The sequence below is a fragment of the Macrobrachium rosenbergii genome, chromosome 23, assembly GCF_040412425.1.
Source record: "Macrobrachium rosenbergii isolate ZJJX-2024 chromosome 23, ASM4041242v1, whole genome shotgun sequence".
In the NCBI taxonomy this organism is placed as follows: domain Eukaryota; kingdom Metazoa; phylum Arthropoda; class Malacostraca; order Decapoda; family Palaemonidae; genus Macrobrachium; species Macrobrachium rosenbergii.
In genome coordinates this window covers 49517634-49540279 of record NC_089763.1, presented here as the reverse complement: position 1 = coordinate 49540279, position 22646 = coordinate 49517634, and the positions used below count along the sequence as shown (strand labels likewise).

The 22646-nt window shown below is 34.1% G+C and overlaps 1 protein-coding gene and 1 long non-coding RNA gene across 2 annotated transcripts in view; one reads left to right on the top strand and one right to left on the bottom strand.

Moving 5' to 3' along the window:
• Positions 1–22646, bottom strand: part of LOC136851603 (dipeptidase 1-like) — a 610672-nt gene that overhangs the window by 30645 nt on the left and 557381 nt on the right. Inside the window, exons 6-8 of the mRNA XM_067125925.1 lie at positions 14002–14158; positions 12778–12910; positions 5778–5928 (exon numbers count right to left, since the gene is read on the bottom strand). Of these exons, the coding sequence (XP_066982026.1) occupies positions 5778–5928; positions 12778–12910; positions 14002–14158 (441 nt within the window). The remainder of the gene's footprint in view (positions 1–5777; positions 5929–12777; positions 12911–14001; positions 14159–22646) is intronic.
• Positions 1–22646, top strand: part of LOC136851604 (uncharacterized) — a 481793-nt gene that overhangs the window by 286876 nt on the left and 172271 nt on the right. The gene's annotated exons all lie outside the window — the stretch shown is intronic.

Here is a 22646-nt window from a genome sequence, read left to right as displayed (position 1 = left end):
CCGCTTGGCCCCAATTTTGCTAACATATTTATAGTCTCCCAGGAGGAGAGAATTATGGATGATTGCTCTTTAAGCTTCCCCCCATAGTATTATCGGAGGTACATGGATTACACGTTCGTGCTCTCTCGTTACGAACGTGATGCTGATGCATTTTTAGTTTTAAGAAAACTATTATGCCGGCTCTGTCTGTCCATTCGCCCCTAGATCTTGAAAACTGCTGAGGCTAGAGGACTGCAAATTGTTATGTTGGTCATCCACCCTCCAGTCATCAAACATACCAAATTACAGCCCTCTAGCCTCAGTAGTTTTTTATTTTATTTAAGGTTAAAGTTAGCCATAATCGTGCATCTGACAACGATATAGGACAGGCCAACACCGGGCGGTGGCTAAAGTTTCATGGGCCGAGGCTCATACAGCATTATACAGAGACCACCGAAAGATAGATCTATTTTCGGTGGCCTTCATTATGCAATGTACAGAAAACTCGATTGAGGCGAAGAAACTTCGGCGCATTTTTTACTTGTTAGAATTTGTTAACAGCCAACCCACCAATATTAAGTTTACCTTGGACAAGGGGGCGGAAAATAAATGATCCGTTTAGGACCTTGTTTCGATGGAAAACCAGGGCTTTTACACTGGAGTTTTTAGGAAGACTGTTTTTACAGTACTTGGTATGAATTTTTACACCCCTTTTTTTTCACTTCAAGATTAATGCTATCTCGACTCTACTCCACAGGGCTTTTACTCACACATCAAATTTCCACCAAGAAATTTTGTTCCTAATGATATATTTAAAGACAGTTGCTTTCCATCAAGGTTGTTTTCAATGGCTCTAAGGAAAATACTGAATGAAAAAAATAAAAAACCCAGCTACGATCTTTACTGCACCAAAAATGAAAATGTATGCTACTTTTCCTTTCCTACATGATAGTATATTTAGGAGGAAATGTCTGCATACATTTCAGGAAGTTCTACCCGATGTAGACCTTAAACTTGTTCCAAAAAAACCTCTAGCGATCGAGCCAATGTTTCACTTTCGTCGTCGAATGTTGTGTCCAAGCATACAGTTTATGCACAGGACGTGTCGTGGGACCTATATTGGATGCGCGAGGAGGCTGTTGAGGGTTCGCACTGAAGCACATAGAGGACTTAGTTTTGAAACTGGGCGTAGGCTGTCCAACCCTGAACATTCCAACACAAGAAACCACTCGAAAATATGTAAAACTTACATAGAGTATAAAGACTTTAAAGTTGTTGGAAGAGCGAACAATGAAATTAACTTGAACATTTTAGAATGTGTTTTGATAAAAAAGACAGCTCCAACTCTAAATATCCAGCTGTCATCTACTCAGTTGTTTAAACCCTCATATGATGTTTACTAACATGTTGTCATTGTTTTTTAAAATGTTTTCTTTCAGTCTCCTCACTTCCACTGCTCGGATGTGTTCTTGTGTGTAATTTTGTGGTGAATCTGTTTTCTTGTTTGTCATTTATCTTATACTTCGTACTGATTTTCTTTGCTTTAGTGTTTTCAGTATAATGTAAGTGACTGTTTTGAAATGTAAAGATAAACTATTATACTGTAGTGTCTAAAATTGTTTCAGCTTTGAAAATGCGACTGGAAAGTTTGTCGCGAAACGTCGGCCAATAAACTGTTTTATGTACAAGATGCTGCCTGTCCCTACACTTCACCTTGGGTGCTAAAGAGCAACGGCTCCTTGTCTTCGATATATGAATATATATATATATATATATATATATATATATATATATATATATATATATATATATATATATACACATATAAATATATATGAATATATAAATCGATGGAAATGCAAATAAATAAAACAAAAAGAAGAACGAGAATGCGTTGTATTCCGTGCCGAATTTCCACCCCTTTAAGAACAATAACGGTTTTGCAAGTACACAGGAGAGCTGTTTATACATGGAGGTTGTAAATGAGGGGATTTACAGAGTTCGTTAGGTTCCGGATGAGCCTGGGGGACGAGGAGGGGCCATCTTCTTTAAAACAAAATCTGAAAATATTTGGCGGCTCTTCCCTAGTTTCCATGACTCTTGTGACCGAGTATTGTTTTTTCTGATTATGTAAAGACACTCGAAGTACCTGCTCTTTGGGACGGAGCTTGCATCTACAAACAGTCTGTGATGCATCCCGATTCATGTTGTGGTTAGTTGTATTTTTATGATTAAAAATGGCAGAATTTTGATTTCTTCAGCTGGACGATCGTTGATGTTCGATTTTCCCTGCAAAAGGTTTTATTTTCTTCCCAGTGAAGCCTTCATTGGATGTATCGCATTCCTGACACGGTATGATTATTTATACGGCAGTATCTTTGCGCGATTCCTTTTTTTCGGTCAACGTTCGTGACCAAAGATCCTACATTATTGCGGGTATCTTTTGACCTTTCGTCACTAATAGACGAGAGGCTGGAGATGAATGGAGATTTGTGGAAGCTAAAGTTCAGGAAAGACATGAGTGGTGGCTATCCCCAGAAACACCTGTATATGTATATATAAATATATATATATATATATATATATATATATATATATATATAATGTGTGTGTGTATTATATATATATATATATTATATATATATATGTGTGTATTATATATATATATATATATATATATATATATATATATATATATATATATATATATATATATATATATATATATATATATATATATATATATCATACATACACACACACACACATATATATATGTATGTATGTATGTATACATATATATATATATATACACATACATACATACATACATATACGCACACACATATGTATGTGTGACTATATAATATATATATGCTCATATAAATTTGTATAATAAATACCCATCTGCATCTGCTTCTTGCTCCCCTCCCTTCATTTATAATGCGTTCCAGAAAACAGAAGATAGATACCGTAGAAGTTATTAGCGACCATAAAAATAGAGGTGAATTCCCAGTAGAGAGAAGGAATTTATTGGCCATTTACTGCTGTAATGGTAATTCAGCTCCTCATATTTTATTGTGATATAAATATACTACCTGATCAAATTGAGAATGTTTTTATTATTTCTCAGGAATGAATTTTTTTAACATTTCAGGAAATGTTTTTCAGGAAAAATCGTAGAAACAGTGCTGATGTTTAAGAACTACGAACTGGATAGTAAAAACTTTAATTTTGATCAGTATTTCCATCCATTAAATAAAAAGCTATTAACATAAATATATCATTGTAGGTTTATGATTTGGCACAGCTCATTATTTCCATGCCAATAGCAATTAGCACTCAAAATGTTTGCTCAGAATCAATGCAAGAGAAAATGAGCTACTAAAAATGTGATTTGGATTTTAAAATGATTCATTAACCATCCGTCTACCAATGTTAATGAGATATTCTAGTATTTTAGTACCTGAAATAGAGGATATGCATGACTCATTACTTACGCAAAGGTTCTTACATAGAACCTAGCTTGTTATCATAGCTTATCAGTATGGGAGATAAGTAAATTAGGAAATGTATCTACGGCCGTTTCTCATCTTTTATCCTGGGGCACAGATGACCAGAATTGTGTTATATTAGACGTAGTTGTTTGATATGAATAGAGGAAAGTATGTAATGTTCATCTCATGGGGAATTGTGTGTGGAGAAAGAATTGGCAAGTTGTTAAATGTACGGAATATATATATATATATATATATATATATATATATATATATATATATATATATATATATATATATATATATATATATATATATATATATATATATATATATATATTTATATATATATATATATATTTATATATATATATATATATATATATATATATATATATATATATATTTATATATATATATATATATATATATATATATATATATATATATATATATATATATATATATATATACTATATATGTACATATATATATGTATATATATATATATATATTATATAATATATATATATATATATATATATATATATATATATATATATATATATATATATATATATATATATATATATATATATATATATATATATATATGTATATGTATATACATATATATATGTATATATATGTATGTATAAATATATACGTATATATATATATATATATATATATATATATATATATATATATATATATATAAAGAAAGGACTCAAGAGTAATTTTTTCTCAGCAATATACTCTTTTGGCGCAACCAAAGTTTTGGTGCAATGGTAAGAAATGCGGAAGAATTGACTGTTGGAAGGCGCTGATATTCTGAAAATGAAAGTTTTATTGAAGGAAAGAGTTTTATGTCCCAGAACATGGATGAAAAATGTCCACTTTCTGATGAGGCATTTTTTTTAAGTGTATAAATCGGCTGTGAAACTCTGTATGTTGTGTGTGTGTGTGTGCGTGTGTATGTGTATGTGGGTGTATGTTTTAAATGGAAATGCATACTTTGCTAAGAGGGTGAATGACGACTTTGCCAGGGATTGTTGTCTTGTTCATTTCTAAATCAACCATCTATAAGATAAATGACCTATTGGTGTAAAGATGTCTGAGAGTGAATAATCATTTAAAAGTGTTCAGAATACTAAGTAGTTCTATGCGTGAGAGCAAGACCGTTTGGGGGCCGAAAACCTCCACCAAGGATGGATAATCCACGTCCCTAGAGGTCCTTTCTTCCCAAAAGCGACATTAACAAAGAACTCTTTTACGTAATCCTTTTAACAAAAGGACACAGAAACTCACATGGAAAGACAGATAAGCCCAGCCAGAAACATTACTTCATCGTCGGAGGTAACAATAAATAATATTAATTAAATATCATTTAGACACACGAAAGGAGTTTTAAATGTTTATTCCTGCAAAGAGAAAGCACACTTAAATTTTTACATCTTCGCTTTCATGCTCGGCGAGCATAGCAATCGCCGTTACCTAACGTCCCTTCTGTTTTGATAGATGTACGGCTAAGGAATTATTCATCTGTTTTTCCCAAGGCTAAAATAACAGCGCTAATGAACTCCTCACAGGCAAAAAAAAAGCAAGGCCAAACAATATGAAAAAATAATTTGAAATCATAAGAGAACCTGTTGCAGGTAACAGATACATATTATAACATTCATTTACATAAACATTGGAATTTAAGTATAACATGGAAAAATGACAGGTAGTTTTAAAAGAATATAATTTATCTTTTGTAATTCACGTACATACACATACGAACGCACACCTACAACCACACATGCGTAAGGGCACCAAGAAATACCAGGTGCCATTAGCACTAGACCCATAGACATCTAGAGAAGGGTGAACAAGTTAGGAGTTGGACAGCAATAATCTCATCGCGAAATAGAGAAAAAAAAACCGAAAACCTTTCTTTCGAGTAAGCTTCTCCAAGGGGAAAGGTCGGGTAGGTGGATATACAGTACTGTATATAATTTATGCATACATACATACATACATATATATATATATATGTATATATACATATATATATATATATATATATATATATATATATATATATATATATATATATATGTGTGTGTGTATGTATATATACATACATACACACATATATATACTCTATATATTATGTATATATATGTGTGTATATATATATATATATAATTATATATATATATATATATATATATATATATATATATATATATATATATATATATATATATATATATATATATAGAGAGAGAGAGAGAGAGAGAGAGAGAGACCTACCATGGCGTACTGCAGGTGTGAGTGAGTGTAAGATAGCGCACTCCGAGATCCCTGAGCGATCGCAGGACTCCCAAGGAGTTTTGGATGGCGTGACCTCCCTCGACTCCTATGAGGCTCGCGATGCGACCTTTCTCAAAGGCCTCTTCGACTTCTGCAGAAGAAAAAGTAGCGTTGAAGTATAATGTTAATAGGCGTTAATTTTGAGGACCACCTTCACTCTTTCATTTTCTGTAACAAAGGGGCATGTCATAAAGATGTGGAAATTTTACTTATTATCGATGATATCATTATTTCACACTTTCAGCTTCAATAATTATTTAGTTAACATTTAACATTGACATGAAAGGATTTTTACTACTAGTAATGCTACAAGTATTATATATTTTTCAGCGTATAACATTTCTGTTTTGATGTTGAGACGTTGCTTCAAAATTTTGTCGTTCATCATGGGTAAATTATAAGGAACATTCTTTGAAAGGCAGGTAATGGGTTTACAATTTTGCCATATCAACACAGAAGTTTTCACTTCTGAAATGCAACCAAGTCGTAGAAATTTAGAGACCTAAAAGAAGATCAGTAGCTCTAAAGCTCTGAAGTTAGCAGATCTGGAATGCAACAAAGACTATTTTGTTGACCTGATGTTCCAGCAAAGACTACTGATAATCTAACAATGACACAAATGTAGACTCGCTGCTCAGGTCATATCTCGCGTTACCTGTTCCCGAGGGCTGGTCTGCAATTACGTTACAGCTACAAAACCAATACAGATTCATTGGACTTGAATCTCTCCTCTGCCATTGTTTCATTGTCCATTATTCTTTGTTTTTTGTTGCACAACGAACTCCCAGGAACTTTCCCTCCTCTTACGTAGCTTATTTCGACCATTCTCATACTGCAAATTCCTACTTTTAAATGCATCGACGTATTCTGTTTCATAAAGACAAAACTCAACCACTTGTTTCCCAACATTTTAGCCATCGGATACCTTTACACTTGTCTGAGATTATAGCAGTCAACGCTGTCATAAAGGATATCTTAGGAGAGGGTCTGGTTGTCATTTATCCAAAAATGCTACGAGCGACCAAATCAGGTCTCTTATGAGTATAAAGCAATATGGCAAGGGGAAGGGGAACTTTCCTTAATCCTTGAAGGACTGACCACACACGTTTGGCTGAAGAATTTTCAATGTCCAATTTGCAACTGCTGCTAAGTCCCCTTATCTATGCGGCACTTCCGAGTCGAGTGTCCCAGCCCCATAGAATGAAGGAGGGGTTTCAACTTGGAAGGCCTCCGTAAGAATAAATACTCCTGATTCAGGATACTTAGAACGAAAGTGGTTTTCTTAATCACAAAAGAGGCAGGCCTTTTTTATAATAGGAAAAAATATGAACGTACATTAAAAATGTATACTCTTATAATGGTCGCAAAAAGTTTCTAGATTCGTTAAGGTTTATCGCAGAGGCCTTGTTTTTTAGGCTGAATATATAATTTTTTATATATATATATATATATTATATATATATATATATATATATATATATATATATATATATATATATATATATATATATATATATATATATATATATATATATATATATATATGTATATATATAACTACATATATACATATATCTATTTTTTAGGCTGAATATAAAATTTATATATATATATATATATATATATATATACATGTGTGTATATGTATATATATAACTACATATATACACATATATCTATCTATCTATCTATCTATCTATCTATGTAATCTTAATGTAAATATCTATTTTTGGCATCGATTACCTTTGCTGACAGAAAATCCAACCAATCAACCAACTCCCTTTGTTTTTGAAATCTAAAATTCCAGAATCAGGTGTGTTACTTCTTCTTAGGTTAGACACAATTCTCTTTCACGCTGAATACTCATTGTAAAATTTTTATACTACAGTGGAAGAAAAAAATGATTCAGTTTCATGTGTACGTCTGCATGGCCGTCAATTTGTTCGTTTCTTTTCATTAATTAGATGAAGAACAATCGATCTGCGAGCTCTGTGAGTCGAAGCCAGGAACCTGCTCTTATCTTGCCTAGTGAGACTTTGAATTCATTTACTTAACTTTGAAATCACCAGCGAGAAACATAATATTCCGAGACTTGTGAATAATTAGCGCTGTTCGGAGGAAAAGAAGCAGCGGAATTATGAATATGCGAGTGTTTTCTCATCCCAAATGATTCATTCGACATACGAGTCGAATTCACATTGGTTTGCGATTCGGGTTGAATTGGAATTGGCAAACAAGGTAACGAGAATTTCTTTTTCATCTCACCATCAATATTTATTCAATCCTTTTCAGCAGGCAAGCTTGGCTTGGCAAATACGCTCTCCAGCTGAAAAGGTAAACACCAAAATTAGATCTTTCCTATTCACGGTTCACCAGAAGGGAAACAGTTAGTGAGGTAACCCCCGAAGTGGTAAAAATGATCCGGGGTGTATAAAAATATTCTTTTTTGTAAAATAACCACTGTGCTTGCTAAAATATCCTCTGTTGATGTCTTCTTTTCTGTTATTTCTCAGCGAAAGGCTTTAAAAATGCCAGGGAGTCTGAGGGAAAAGTTGATAGTGGAGTTTTGATATTTTGCCTCCCAAATCTGACTGAGCAACACGTTCATACTTTCCATTTTACTATTCTGTATTTTAAGATTATATTCGTGAATACAAAAATTGTATTGTGAGGAAAATTAAAGCATGTAATAGTTAACAGGAACATTATCCGTTGTTTTATCCAGAACTTGAAAAAGATAGCTAAATAGTTAATTACTCTGTACCCTTCCTTGCGTAAGTGATATATTTTCGAAAAATTTTTTCGTTACTGATTTTTCAGTTTTTTTTTAACTGATGTTTTATTTGGAGCGGTGCCCTAAGTACATGTTCGTAATCAAGTCAATGAGAATTTAGGATATTTTCAGTAATAATAGGAATTGTAAGAATATTATATTATTTTGCTCGAGTCCCGTGGAGATATTTCGTATGATTTTTACAGTTTAGTATTTGACATTCAAAGGTAATTTTGTTTAGTTATCACGGGAGAACTCTTCAGTCAAACAGACCTTACATTGTATTTTTTCTTTGACATGTATGGTTTCTTAAGACTCATCCAAGAGTTTTGAGACATTAATGTGTTACTACTAACAAATTACGACCAACAATCCCATCACAAAAGAAACAGTGTTTCAAAGCAGGTTTCCTGAAAGCAGCTTTAAGACCGCCTCCAGAAGTGGAGCACACACGCACTCTGAGACCCAGCAATGACACGCTGGCATTTAGGAGTGTGGGTCGTCTCCGTCAAAACACGCGGCCTACTTGTACGTTACCGATCTCGAATCCCCGTTAACAAAGGCTCTTTCTAGGCCGTGATGGTCAGGTCCATTTGGCGAGGTAATTGCCTATCACTGCGCGTCTTATGCCATTTAGGCGGTGCAAGGAGGAGGAAAAGACGACGCCAAAACAAGAATTGGAAACCTTGCCCGCGGAGAGGTGCTGAATAGCTTTTAATTACGATTTTTTTCCACCGTCCCTCTTATCGATCGAGGCAGTTACAAAACGGTTTTCGTGAATTTTATAAGCGTGAATGGTCAACGCCGCCCACGTCTCTACCCCCCTAATGAGAAAAGTCTGTCGTATGAACAGCCTCCGATAATTAGGTAATCAGGGAAACCAGAAGAAAACAGGAATAACCCAAGCCCGTCTTGTGCTCGGAAAAAATCGAAGATTAATATGAAGAGGGAGAGAGGAAAATAGAGAAACACATTTTGACATCTCTTACAGCATAAAGTTATTTTAATTATTTTAAGTGCCTTTTTGTCATCTTTTTATCACTGGCACTTTCAGAAAGCACACTGATGCACAAATGTCACCTATTTTTTCATTGCCAGTTTACTTCAAAAGTAAACTGACTGACTTGGTAACTTATCCAGTTAGATTCGCTTTCAGTGAACTTGACGGTGTAGAAACATCTTTTTCATTTCACTGGCGAGACTGAGCCGTCTAGAAGTGACACTGATCGGTAAAGGTTGTGGTGGACATTTTGAGACCAGCGGTTGGAAGCCTACGAAGTTTTGAAAACAGGTTGAAATTAAAACTGAGAGGCATCGAAATTGGATGTATTCTCTGACAAACTGACAACGAACCAACAAAGACGTCATGAAAAGAAGGAAGAATTTTTGCGTATTGCAAGCATATTGCGATTTATTGATACTTTGCTTTCATAATTGTGACTAGCGTCTCAGTGTACTACTTGATACCAAGTTTGAAGGAAAAGTCCAGTTCGACCCCTAAAAAGTCAGTTTTTCGCCGAGCGTAAGCTATTTACTTTAATTTACTTAAGTAGACCCAAGGCAAATTGCTCAACTTGCATCCAGATATAAGTACTCCCAGACATGCGAGACACTAAACCATCCATGGTAAGGGTAAAAACTTTATTAATCACTTAGTATTATTATTACTATCGTTATTATTTTTATTATATTATTATTATGATGGATTTTTACGTAAGCATATTGCGCGTATCAAAGTATGCAAACATCAAGGAAGCGTTTTATCAGCTCGAGAGAGAGAGAGAGAGAGAGAGAGAGAGAGAGAGAGAGAGAGAGAGAGAGAGAGAGAGAGAGATTTATGAAGCGAGGCCCTAAATTTTCGCGGCCGTATTTATTTTGTCTGTTTTAGTGGGGCTGCTGAGGATAATGGCAGAGGGAACTTCATCTTTTAATACGCAGCTGGTGCTTGTTTGGTCGATTTACGACTCGCTCGGGACGTATAATGCTCTCAGCTTTGAGTGCTGGTTCCTCGCTCGCTGCGGCCGACGTGATGGTTTTATACGCGCCATTGAGATAACAGCAAATCATTTGCTTCCGTGCACTGATTGCTCGTTCCGTTTAGCCGTGCTAAAATCTCCCCGAAACATATTTCACGATGGTTGCGTCATTTCCGTAGTAATCTTATAAAGATGAATGCATTTTGCTCTTTTTAATTAACGTTGAGATTTCACGCAAGAGAGTGATAGATTAAAATGAAAGCATAAACACATTTCCAGCTTTCGTTTTTAGAGCAAAGTCAACCACAGATATATGGTGAATTCTTGCGCCATCGGACTCAGTCTACGTCAGTAAAAACCTGATTTTTTTTAAATGCTTGACAAAAGAATTGTGATACCAATTTACTCTTTAGTAAAAACCTTATCTTTTATGTCCGGTGCAAAGAATTGTGATGCCAATTTACTTATTCGTAAAAATGCAATTGTTTGTAGTTAATATCAATAAGCATAACCTTTTTTCCACGTTCACCCGATGTGGCTTCCATTATACAGGCAGATAAATGGGCTGGGCAACGGCTAATCGAGATGGATTGATTCGTAGATCCAATATCGGTCTTCTCCAGGTGAAATACGATTCGAGGGGTGGCGTGGGGGCGCGGGTGGAGGTGGGGGTGGAAATGCACCGAAAACAAAGAGATGTCAGTGTTTCCCCTTTAGTTTTTTATTCTGATTTTCTTCCACCTCGTCATTGTTGCAGTGATTTATTTTAATTTTTCATATTTTCTTCCATCTCTGAATGTTATGCCAGTTTACTGTAATTTTTATTCTTCTTTTCTTTCCCTTCTTCATTATTACAGTGATTTACTTTTGTTTTTCCTATAATTTTCATCCACGCTTTCACTGTCAAAAATTTGTGTTGTTTTCAGTCTTTTGTTCTTCCACTTGTTCATTATTACAATGTGTTTCTTTTCTATATCTTATCTTCCGACACTACAGTGCTTTCCCTTGTTTTTCCTTTTATTTTCTTTTAACAATTCATTGCTAGTGTGTTTCCCGTCGTTTTCTTCCTATTTTCTTTCACAGCTGCATTGTTAGAGTACTTTCCTTTTATTTTTCCTCTTATTTTATTCCAGCATTTTACTGTACAAGTATTTTCCCTTTATTTCCCATTTTATATTTTTCCACCATTTCTTTGTTATAATGTTGTGAATTGATTTGTCCTCTTATTTCCATTCACCATAACGTTGCGCAGTGATTTCCTGTTGTTTTTACGCTTATTTTATGCACTATGACGTTACTGAAGTGCTTTCCCTTTATTCTTCCAGTTTTCTTCCAGAGTTTCGTTGTTACAAAGAATTTCTGGTTTGCTTCCTTTTTTCCATCAGAAATTCCTTGTCAGTGTTTCTTATTAGTCCTGTGTCTGTTTTCCTTATTCTTTGCTAAACGCGCCTAATTACCGGCTTTTTTCTTTCACTTCGGACCGTCTTGTCTTTCGTTATTTTCATTTTCTTTACGTGGTGATTTCCTTATGATGCCTTTATCATATTTTCTGGTTTTTCATAATCAAATTTTTGTTATCAAATCTATCTATCTATCTATCTATCTATCTATCTATCTATCTATCTATCTATCTATCCATAGATTTACTCAAAAGAAGTTTCAGTAACCTAAGCCATTTTTATTTCAAATCATTGATTTCCAAGGAAGTTCTTCATATTATGAACAATATCAAACCTTTGCACAATAAAAATTAAAGAAACAAGTAACTATTTAATTAGTGATAAAGATATGAAATATAGAATTCATATTGATTATGATTATCGTCACCATTACTGTATTTGTATTACACGTCCCAGCAATAAGATTATTTCTATCTGCTTTTAATCTTTGTAGAACATCACAGATTAGAGAACTTCACAGATTAGATATTACTCATAAAGGAAGTCAGATAATAAAAGTAGATAAGCAATACAGTTAGGCATACGACTAAAAATATTACTGAAATAAATTAGAATATCAAGGAAAATAGAAAATGGTGAAAACATGAATTTAAAAGCTTGTAATAATTTTTGAAACTTGAGATAACATTGCAAATAGAAACATAAAATGGTGATAAAATCATTACACAATTAGAGGTAAGGGATAAATAAACACACAACTCAAGTGAAAAAATGTCAAACCTAATCTTTACCTTCTGCAGAAGTAGCAAGCTGAAGTTCATCTGGATACTGTTCAATTAACCTCTTTATAAGATCTATCTGTTCTATAGTAAGTTGTACAGCGTTCAGGACCTGCGCCTCGCAAGGAACATACGATACCCAGAACTGTTGGGAATAAAACATAGTTGAAACTGGTTACTAACAGTTAGCTGCTATATCGATCTATACGTACTTACACACACACACACACACACACACACACACAAATATATATATATATATATATATATATATATATATATATATATATATATATATATATATATATATATATATATATATACACACAGTATATAGAGTCTAAGGTCTCTTTTCATCAGATATTTCTTGTTTTGGTCACACTTTTTGGATGCGCATGTCACTATAAAGCCCCAGATCCAAATGGAAGAATGTGAAGAAATTCTGACGTTCTTAATGGGATTCGAACCTGCATCCAGAGATCAGAATGAGGTCACGTTACCCACCTGACCACGAGAAGTCACGGTGGGTAACTTGACCTTGTCCTGCAAGAAATAAAATCTTTAACCATTTTTAACAAACAGTTACGAGTCGGAAATATAAAACTTATTATTGAGATGACCTTCATAATGGTAATTAAGGTGCGGAATAATTATCTCTCACCTTGAAATAGCCTTTGTGGTTAAAATTCTGATAACTGTCAAGATTCTTTTTACGCTCATTATGCTGTTAGGAAAAGAATTTCTCGCAGAGAAGAAAAGCGATCTTAGTAAGAACTATTTTCGCTATTGAAAATGCCCATCGCGAATACAACTATTACCATACTAAAAATTTGTAAAATTAGCAATATGAATAAAAAATGTCGCATTTGATCTCATTAACTGATATATGCTCAAACTGTCCGTATTCTTTGGCATGGGAATATTATCACTAATTTACGAATAAAAGATACTTTTAAAACCATTGTTGATGATGTGCTAGTAAAAATTCCAACAAAGCTTAAGCTTTTTGGAACTTATTATTCTTCTCCCAGAGAGAGAGAGAGAGAGAGAGAGAGAGAGAGAGAGAGAGAGAGAGGAGTTTGGAGTTTCTGAAAAACTCAAGTTTGTTGCAGTCTTTACAAATCATCTTCGACACTAACTTTTGAGAGGGTCTTATTATCCTGCATATTTTTGAACATGATTATATACTTTTCGATTAATAATTTAGTTCTCCGACACTAACATGCAAGGTCATACCTGTGCTCCAACCATCCCTTCCTTTAGCCTTGGGAGATCAGTGTGGGACCATGAGGACCTTGACCAAGGTCTGAGGTTTTTCAGTTCGGCAGTGAAGTTAAAGCTGTGAAGTTTGTTGTGCATGAACTTCCTGATGTTCCATGGAAGGTCGTTGTGGCTGAAAAAAAAACGAAGAATGCGGATTAAGAATTTGATTACTCATGCCTACTGGAATGCTCTCTTTCTCTCTCTCTCTCTCTCTCTCTCTCTCTCTCTCTCTCTCTCTCTCTCTCTCAACTTCCAGACTTTCTTGAACTTTGTGTGGGTATACTTACCATTTATCAGAGCAGGGAATAAATGAAGACACTTTTACCTTCCATGGCAGGATTCGACAACATACACGAGAGGTTCTAATACTCAAGTTTAAATACCTAGAAACGTAGCAAGCTCATTGCATTATATCAGTCGTTTTACAACTCCACTGAATATGTTTACTTAGCAGTGAGCAGACATATTTAGTTCTTGCCAAAGGATATGAAATGATGTACACATTATATACAGATAATCTTGCCTGGAAATAGATAATAAGGCAAGCCTCCTCTTCATGGATTTGAACTGCTAACCAGTGAGATAACAGGTCAGTACACTCCACAAAAGGCATAAGAGACGAGGAATTCATATAAGAAGAGGAACCATGCATAGAACTACATATGCGTGAAACCACAACAAGCCTGCTGCCCCGTATCTATGGCTTTAGTCATTTCCTGTCACTCCAGCAATGAGGAGGCACAGTTATATGCAACAGAGTTCTTTCCATCTCATAGAGAATGAGGGAGGACACTCCATATATTGCAAACGAGGTTTGGTCCGCCCAACTAATACTCTATCAACATTTCCTCTTAAGCGTTGCTATTTGGAATTCGGGAATTTCGAGCCTGTTTTGATAATTTTCTTTTTTACGATTTTTTTTATTTATGCCGTGCTGTTGGACTGGAACAAATTATTGTCAGTAATTGCTATCATAATTAACGAAACGGAAGTGTCAGGTAGTCATAAGGGCTTCCCCTTTTTGCGCCATTTATTTTGCTTTAGTCTCAATTTTTAATCTATACTAAAGAACACAGTCACAGGAAATTCATCATAAAAAGTTAAATAAAGTAATTTGAGGAAATACAAGAATTTTGTTATGTATTGCAATTTCTCTGTTTCAGAAATATTTTTGCCATTGGATTGAGTCTGGTAGGGTTATTTATTAGTCCTACGCTATCAGAACAATTTTAACTCAGAGTAAATTCTTATTGTGAATATATATTTCTATTCTAGTAATTAAGATGAAGATCCCTGAAAAGAAATATCTTTACTTATATCAAAAGAAAATGTAAATTTAGAAAACGTTTCCAAAGGGCCTTTTTCCATCGCTTAGGGTACGGGGGAGGGCCCTCTATTTATTGCAAACTAGATTTAGCACCAGTGAATAATCCTGCAATAAGATTTTTCATGTTTTTTGTTCCTGATGAACCATCTTTTTATTTTTATTTAAGATGTTTAGAGACTTGAACTCAGGAAGGAAAAATTGGGGTATGTTGCAAAATCATTGTAGGGAATCAGAATTACTACAGTGATTACATTCTCTCTTCGTTCATTAATTCTCTAAGCCCTAAAAATATACAAAATCGCTAAAAAGATTTTTTGATTTTTTCGAACTTTTAGACTGTAGATTCTTATTTGACAGCCATTTTCAACATAGTTAAGAATATTGAAATCCTGGATGCCATATGGTTTTTCAGTCATTTTGCAGTTAAATATATTACACTGTGTGTATTTGAGTTTTAATGAGACACTTAAGAACAATATCGTAGCAGTTGTACATACTAAGAATATAGAATTCATAACAGAATTCTCGCATTCCTTGTCATTAATCTATAAAAATTTTCTTTTTATAAAATGCTTTGATGGGGGCTCTACAGGCGCCTTAATTTTTCTCGATTATATTGCAAATTTTAGTTAATAAAGTTCGAGAGTCCAAAGGTAAGAAAGTTAAAAAGCTCAAAATTCAGTAGTTTCACTTTCTTCCAGACAGCAACGCATAAAGTGAAAGGAAGTCGAGATATATCGTTAGTTTAGGCGCGAAATTTATACTGCAATTTGATTGTGCATGAAAATGAACCTAACTCTAATTCTTATTGGTTGTCTCACAGACGTTACCATGGCAACCAATGTTTATCAACAAATCAGGAATTGTTTAAAGAAAAGCTATTCTATAATTAAAGTAGAACGCAGAATGAATTTCTCACGAAAGTATAAATGAAGACTTGATATATATTACGAGACTTCTTCTTATTATTATTATTAGTACATTTCTGCAATATGTTATATTGAATGCTTTGGCGATACTTTAATACTTTACGGCGTCAGTGATTTTATTAGTTTAGACCTATTGTTGTACGGGGTAGTAAACCAATCTATCTCTCTCTCTCTCTCTCTCTCTCTCTCTCTCTCTCTCTCTCTCTCTCTCTCTCTATATATATATATATATATATATATATATATATATATATATATATATATATATATATATATATGCAGGTATATAACTATACACATAAGTTTATATATATACATATGTATGTATGTATGTATATACATATAAACATAATTTATACATTTATGTTTTTGAGTGTGCAGAGCTACATATCCGTATCATGTGTATGACAACATGTTTTCGCATTCGTATTCCACTGCGAATATTAAACTACGGAACCAACATCATCATCACGGTATCTGCTGTGTATATGAAATTAATGAAGGAAATAAACCTGAGTGGAATGTTATGTCCAATTATTAGTTTTAACATGCACACATGTTTGTCATATCAATTTCCAAACAACATTGTGGAGAATAATTATACATCCGGTGTACACAATTGAAAAATGAAGCAAACTAAACAATAAATGAAATTTTGAAGCTTCTGTTTCCCTATCTATCTGAATTTGTGTCTTTTCTATTCACATTACAATGGTTATATATATATATATATATATATATATATATATATATATATATATATATATATATATATATATATATATATATATATATATATATATTATATAAACAGTATATATTTAACAGGCTGAGGTTTTTCAAAACCTAACAATATAATGAAGACAGGGGAAGCACGCCAACAGGTCAAGGAAGTCATATTTATTCTGTTGGAAGGTTTCGAAGCCAATAGGATTAGGGGGCAAATATTAAAATTTACAAAATTACATATGATAAAGTAGCTGAAAGTATGAGTAAGGACCAACCGTTGAGCGTGGAAGCAGAAGGACTAGCCAAGAACTGGAAAAAATGGCAAACAGTTCACGAGGGATAAAGTGGTGTAGACGTGGAACGGTTGTTTAGTGAGGGGACCAGTTTGTTAATAAACAATGATTCATTAATTGTTAAAAGCTGATAACTGGAGGCAGAGAAAAGCTGATGACTGGAGGCTCTGCCCAACACCATAAAGTCTTTTGTACTGAACTGAATATTTACATTTATTTGTATGATCCCTGATGTTAGAATATTCGGGGGGGTGTGAAAGTTTAGTGCCAGTTCTATAGCTGACAGCTCTTTGGCTGTCGATTCGGACCTTAAGTAACCTATGTGTCAATCCAATATAGGTTCCTTGATTACATTAAGGACAATTAAACCCAGAGATAACACACGAGCTCATTAACGGGTCCAAACGGTCTTTGAAGCTAAAAAAGGCTACCGACAGTAAGTGGGTTTGTGGGTATGATTTTAATTTTCATGGCAGGGAGATAACTAGATGTTAGAGCTTGAAGTTCCTTGTAAAAACTTGTATTATGAATAAATGGAAGACTGGATTAGAAACATAATACAGGAACGTTCGGAGTAGGATAACAAAGAACAAAAATGTTATTTAAAAATTTTGAGAAATGCTTAGGTAATAGGTGGGATGGAAAGCAGTTGCTGTTAAAATATTTTTGCAAAATCGTGATTTTATTGGGAAAAGCTTGCCAACTAGAAGATGAGGCCAGGTTTCGGTGAAGCATAATTAATATGGCATTAATCTTAAAACTGAAGGAGCAGAAACTATAAAAATATATACCAAGACCAGTGAAGGTCTTTTTCCTAAAAATTGAAGAACCTTTGAGAAGATCGTATTATTAAAATGCTTAAAAAATATTACTAATCGTTGGGCTCGTGTTCAGTGGTGAATTTAACATTAGGGTGAAATGAATTAACGAAAACCAAAAACCTCTGAGCGTCGAACCCGACTTGTAAAAAGCGCAAACGTGACGTCTACATACCTTTTATAAATTGTAGATGGTAACCAAGGGACAGGTATCAAGCATGTGCTCTTCTAGGAAGCACATGAAGATACCTGCGGAGATGGGACCAGGTGGAGAGCCCATAGCCATACCATCAATTTGTCAGTAAGAACAACCATTAAAAACAAACACGGTGTCCCGCACCGCTAGATCTATATATATACAAATGCACTAATAGTAAATAAGATATTTCGTTGAATTACTGTATGTAAATTTTACATCAAACGAAATTTTGGCCTAATACTTCTAAATATAAGAATGTCTCTGTGTATATGACAAGAATTCACACACACACAATATATATATATATATATATATATATATATATATATATATATATATATATATATATATATATATATATATATATATATATATATATATATATATATATATATATATATATATATATATATATATACATATATATACATGTATATATATGTATTATATATACATATATATATATATGTATGTATATATATATATATATATATATATATATATATATATATATATATATATATATATATATATATATATATATATATATATAGAGAGAGAGAGAGAGAGAGAGAGAGAGAGAGAGAGAGAGAGAGAGAGAGAGAGAGAGAGAGAGGACACACACAAAATGCATGCATGCATGCATGCATACATACATACATACATACATACATACATACATACATACATACATACACACTTTAGTGCGCGTGCGAGCACGTGCGCCTGTGTCCTTGCCCACATAAAATATGTTATCCCTTACGCCATACGAAGGAAAAAAGAAATGGACGTCGGCGAAATGAGATAGCTTGGCGAGTAAATTGAGAATAAGAAAAAGCTGTAAAGGTTAAAGCTGAAAGGTTGCGGAGGCGGAAGAAGAGCCACATGGTCGAAAAGGCAGACCGAAATGCGTCGAGGCTGTTTCTGGCAAGGCAGATGATGGGGCGGGACAAGTCGGATGGAAGTGGCTACAAATCGGAAAGGTTAAGTAACCGGAACAGGTTGAAGACTTGGCAAGAAAATATTCGACCGACCAATATTGTTCGACGGAAATTGAAGATAGGGATATGTCGATCTCTCAGTTTGGAAATAGTTTCCAAGTACAATATACGTCTTCTTGAAAAGTGGGTTTATCAGAAGAATTTTGGGTGAGGATAGACTGAGTAATTATTAAACTTGTCTGTTAAATTTTCTAATATTTTAATGTTTTGATAAAATCTTACACGCTTCTCTTACCAACTGAAGGACGAGAGTGACTGTAAACATTAGCCCTAATTTCAATTTAAGGTAATTATTTCTCGACAGAAATCTTATAGTGCATTAGTGGTGATTGTTACACGGAGGTACATACGGCGTTCTCTTCACAAAATGCTTCTTTGATGTCTAGGTTTGATTTTTTGCTTGGGTACGCGATTCTGATTTGGGGAGATTTCTTCCAAGATGGTCGCTGGATTGAAATCGGTTGTGTCCGAAAAATTATCTCTATCTCGTAAATGAGGGCTTCCAGAAAAAAAATTACAGGAGTTCAAAGATGTTCAAAATATATTTTTACACCATGTTTTTGCATTTCTAAATTCATTTACGTATATTATTTGTTGTAATGTTAGTAAAAATTATGCCAAAAATAATTGTTCTTATTTTTCTAGAAAAAAATTACACGAGTTCAAAATTGTTCTAAATACATTTTTAAACCATGTTCTGTAATTTCTAAACCCATTTACTATTTGACTTTTTAATGTATGGAAAGTGTATGCCCCCTTAAAAATGTTTTGTCTTGGGGGGGGAGGGAAATTTGAATCTCAAAAACAAGTGCTTCTCTTAAAAAAATGAACTAGTTAAAAATTTGTAAAAAAAAAAAAATATGCTTGATATTATGTCATTTTTAAATTATTTTGCTTGTCGTAAATGAGCTTGAAAATTATGATTTCCATCTAGAGGATAAATTTTGTGATGAGCATGATTTTGAATACTGTCTCTCACACTTGGACAATAACCGACCTAAAATTTGGGACAATTTTTTTAAGTCAACAATGTCATCTTCACGAATAAGACACTGAATATATGAAAAAGAAGGGGGACACTTTTCCAGATATTGTATCATATTTTGCATAACGGCGCGGAGAAAATGCCATTCCATATTTGTAGTGCTCAAGCAATGCATGAAACGTAAATACAAAACTTTGATCACCTCAATGAATAACGTTGGAGTTTGCATTAGCTATGCTAGTCTTCAAAGAATGAATCATTCGTTTACAGCAAGACCAGTTACACTCACAGAAATAAAAACAGAGTTCCAGTGTTCCCACACTTTGATCGTAATAAGCCAGTTTGTGCCTCCATAGACAACTGATCATGAAGAGGATACAGAGTCTGGCATTGGTGGGTCACATGATACAGTTCTAGTTCTGTTTCAGGATGAGCCACAGAGAAAAAGCATACACATCGATTCGAATGTCTGTTGTTCTGGCAGGCGCCGGAAAAAAACTAAACGATGTCTTGAAATGTCAAAAACTTGTGCCATTTGTCAGACCTAAAGGTAGAGGAGTTATTAGTTCTGATTTTTGTAACGTAATGACACAGATACATCAATAGTGTTTATGGAGGCAGCCAATATAGATTTCATTTGGTTAATGCCACGATTTTTATCATCTTATAACTTGCAAAGTGGCAGTTTTTCAGAAGCCGTGACAGTACCTTCTTGGAGTGCTTTCAATTTGCTTTTGGTAGAGAAATATCCTCCTAAAACTATTTCAGCAAGTGTACCAATTCTTCCATATCCTACAACCAGCCAGTCCTCGATTTACACAACTATGGTGATGAAGGCGTATATCACATTGCTAAGGAGCTTCAGTTGTTGTTTCCCTCTCAATTTGAAAATAATTTCTTGTTTTAGACTCCTTTCACACCACAAAAATAATCATAAACTGCTTAGGACAATACCTGGAGGACAATGGCATTGATAGAAACTGAAGTATTTGGCCCTAAAAATAGTCGAGAATGTACTACATGGCAGTCACTATTCAAGAGGAGTTTGAGGTATGGCTATAATTGCAGAAGCTATGCAGCGAATACAACTTTTTGAGTTTTTTGCCAACACAGAATATGAAAAAATCAGTCTCTCTTTACACATTACAGTGCAAAAAAGAAAATGGTGATGCACATCACCTTTTGCAAGATTTTCATACAGACTTTATGGTGTTTCTGAGGAAAGGGGCAGAGAAGTCAAAAGTCTTTTTTTTATTGGAACACTTTTTTATATGAACTCGTCCCAATACCGAGAGATATCGTAAGTGCCGACAGAAAAGGAAACTGGAAGCTTCATATATCTGCTTTTCAGAGAGCACTGCCATTATTCTCTTACTTTATGAAGACTGCTTGAAACTTGAATAAAAACATCCCAGTGTCTTTCATTCTTTTGTTAGAGGGGGGTTTTGCTGTTCAACATGGAAAGAGGAATTTTAGCAGTGCAGGCATAGATCAAGGTTTAGAGATGTGCTATAACAAGCCAGCAAAAGGACAAGGAGGCATAATTGGAATGGCCAGGAGGAAGGAAGCTGTGGCCCTTCGTGATGTAATCCAGCATGATACACATTCACTGAACATGCTTCACAGAAGAATTTGTGGAATTACTGTATTGACAGTGCGGAGTATGACCTACGTCATGCGGGCACTGTGACCAGAAAAGATAACCAGTGCATCATGAAAGTTATGAGTTTCATTATAAACAGGAACATAACCATTTCTCTTCAGTAGAGCATGACCTAGTTATCAACTTTGCAAGAGGAAAGCACTTACCAATGGAAGAAACAAATTTTAAACTGGAATACATCACTGAGGGGCGAAAACAATACAGTGAAATCAATGACCAAGTTTTTATGCAGAAGTCAAAATAACTTCATCCGTTGACTAGAAAAAATGGTTTTAAATCTAAAACTAATGTAAAAGTAGTGATGTGGCAAAAGAAACATCTAATGCTCAAAGGGTAATTTTGAAATAGCTAGCGATCGTAATTATTCTATTGATACACTTATCATATGAGCTAATAAGTACATCTTTGTTTTTAACAAAAGATGGCACAGTATACTGAAAACCAACAAATCTGAACTGGTCCATGACCTAGAAAAATATTTGACAGATATGCAAGATCAATCCGTCCAGAGTCCTCCATCCACCACTTGCTTAGTCTTTGATTTTGTGCTCCATGCCTGTACGATTGCTGCAGCTGATACAAAATCTGTGAAAACCTTTGGTGGATGTGGAGCAATTATCTTAAATAGAATTCTGTCATTGTCAAGGAATGCAGACGTAGTATTTGAAATGTAT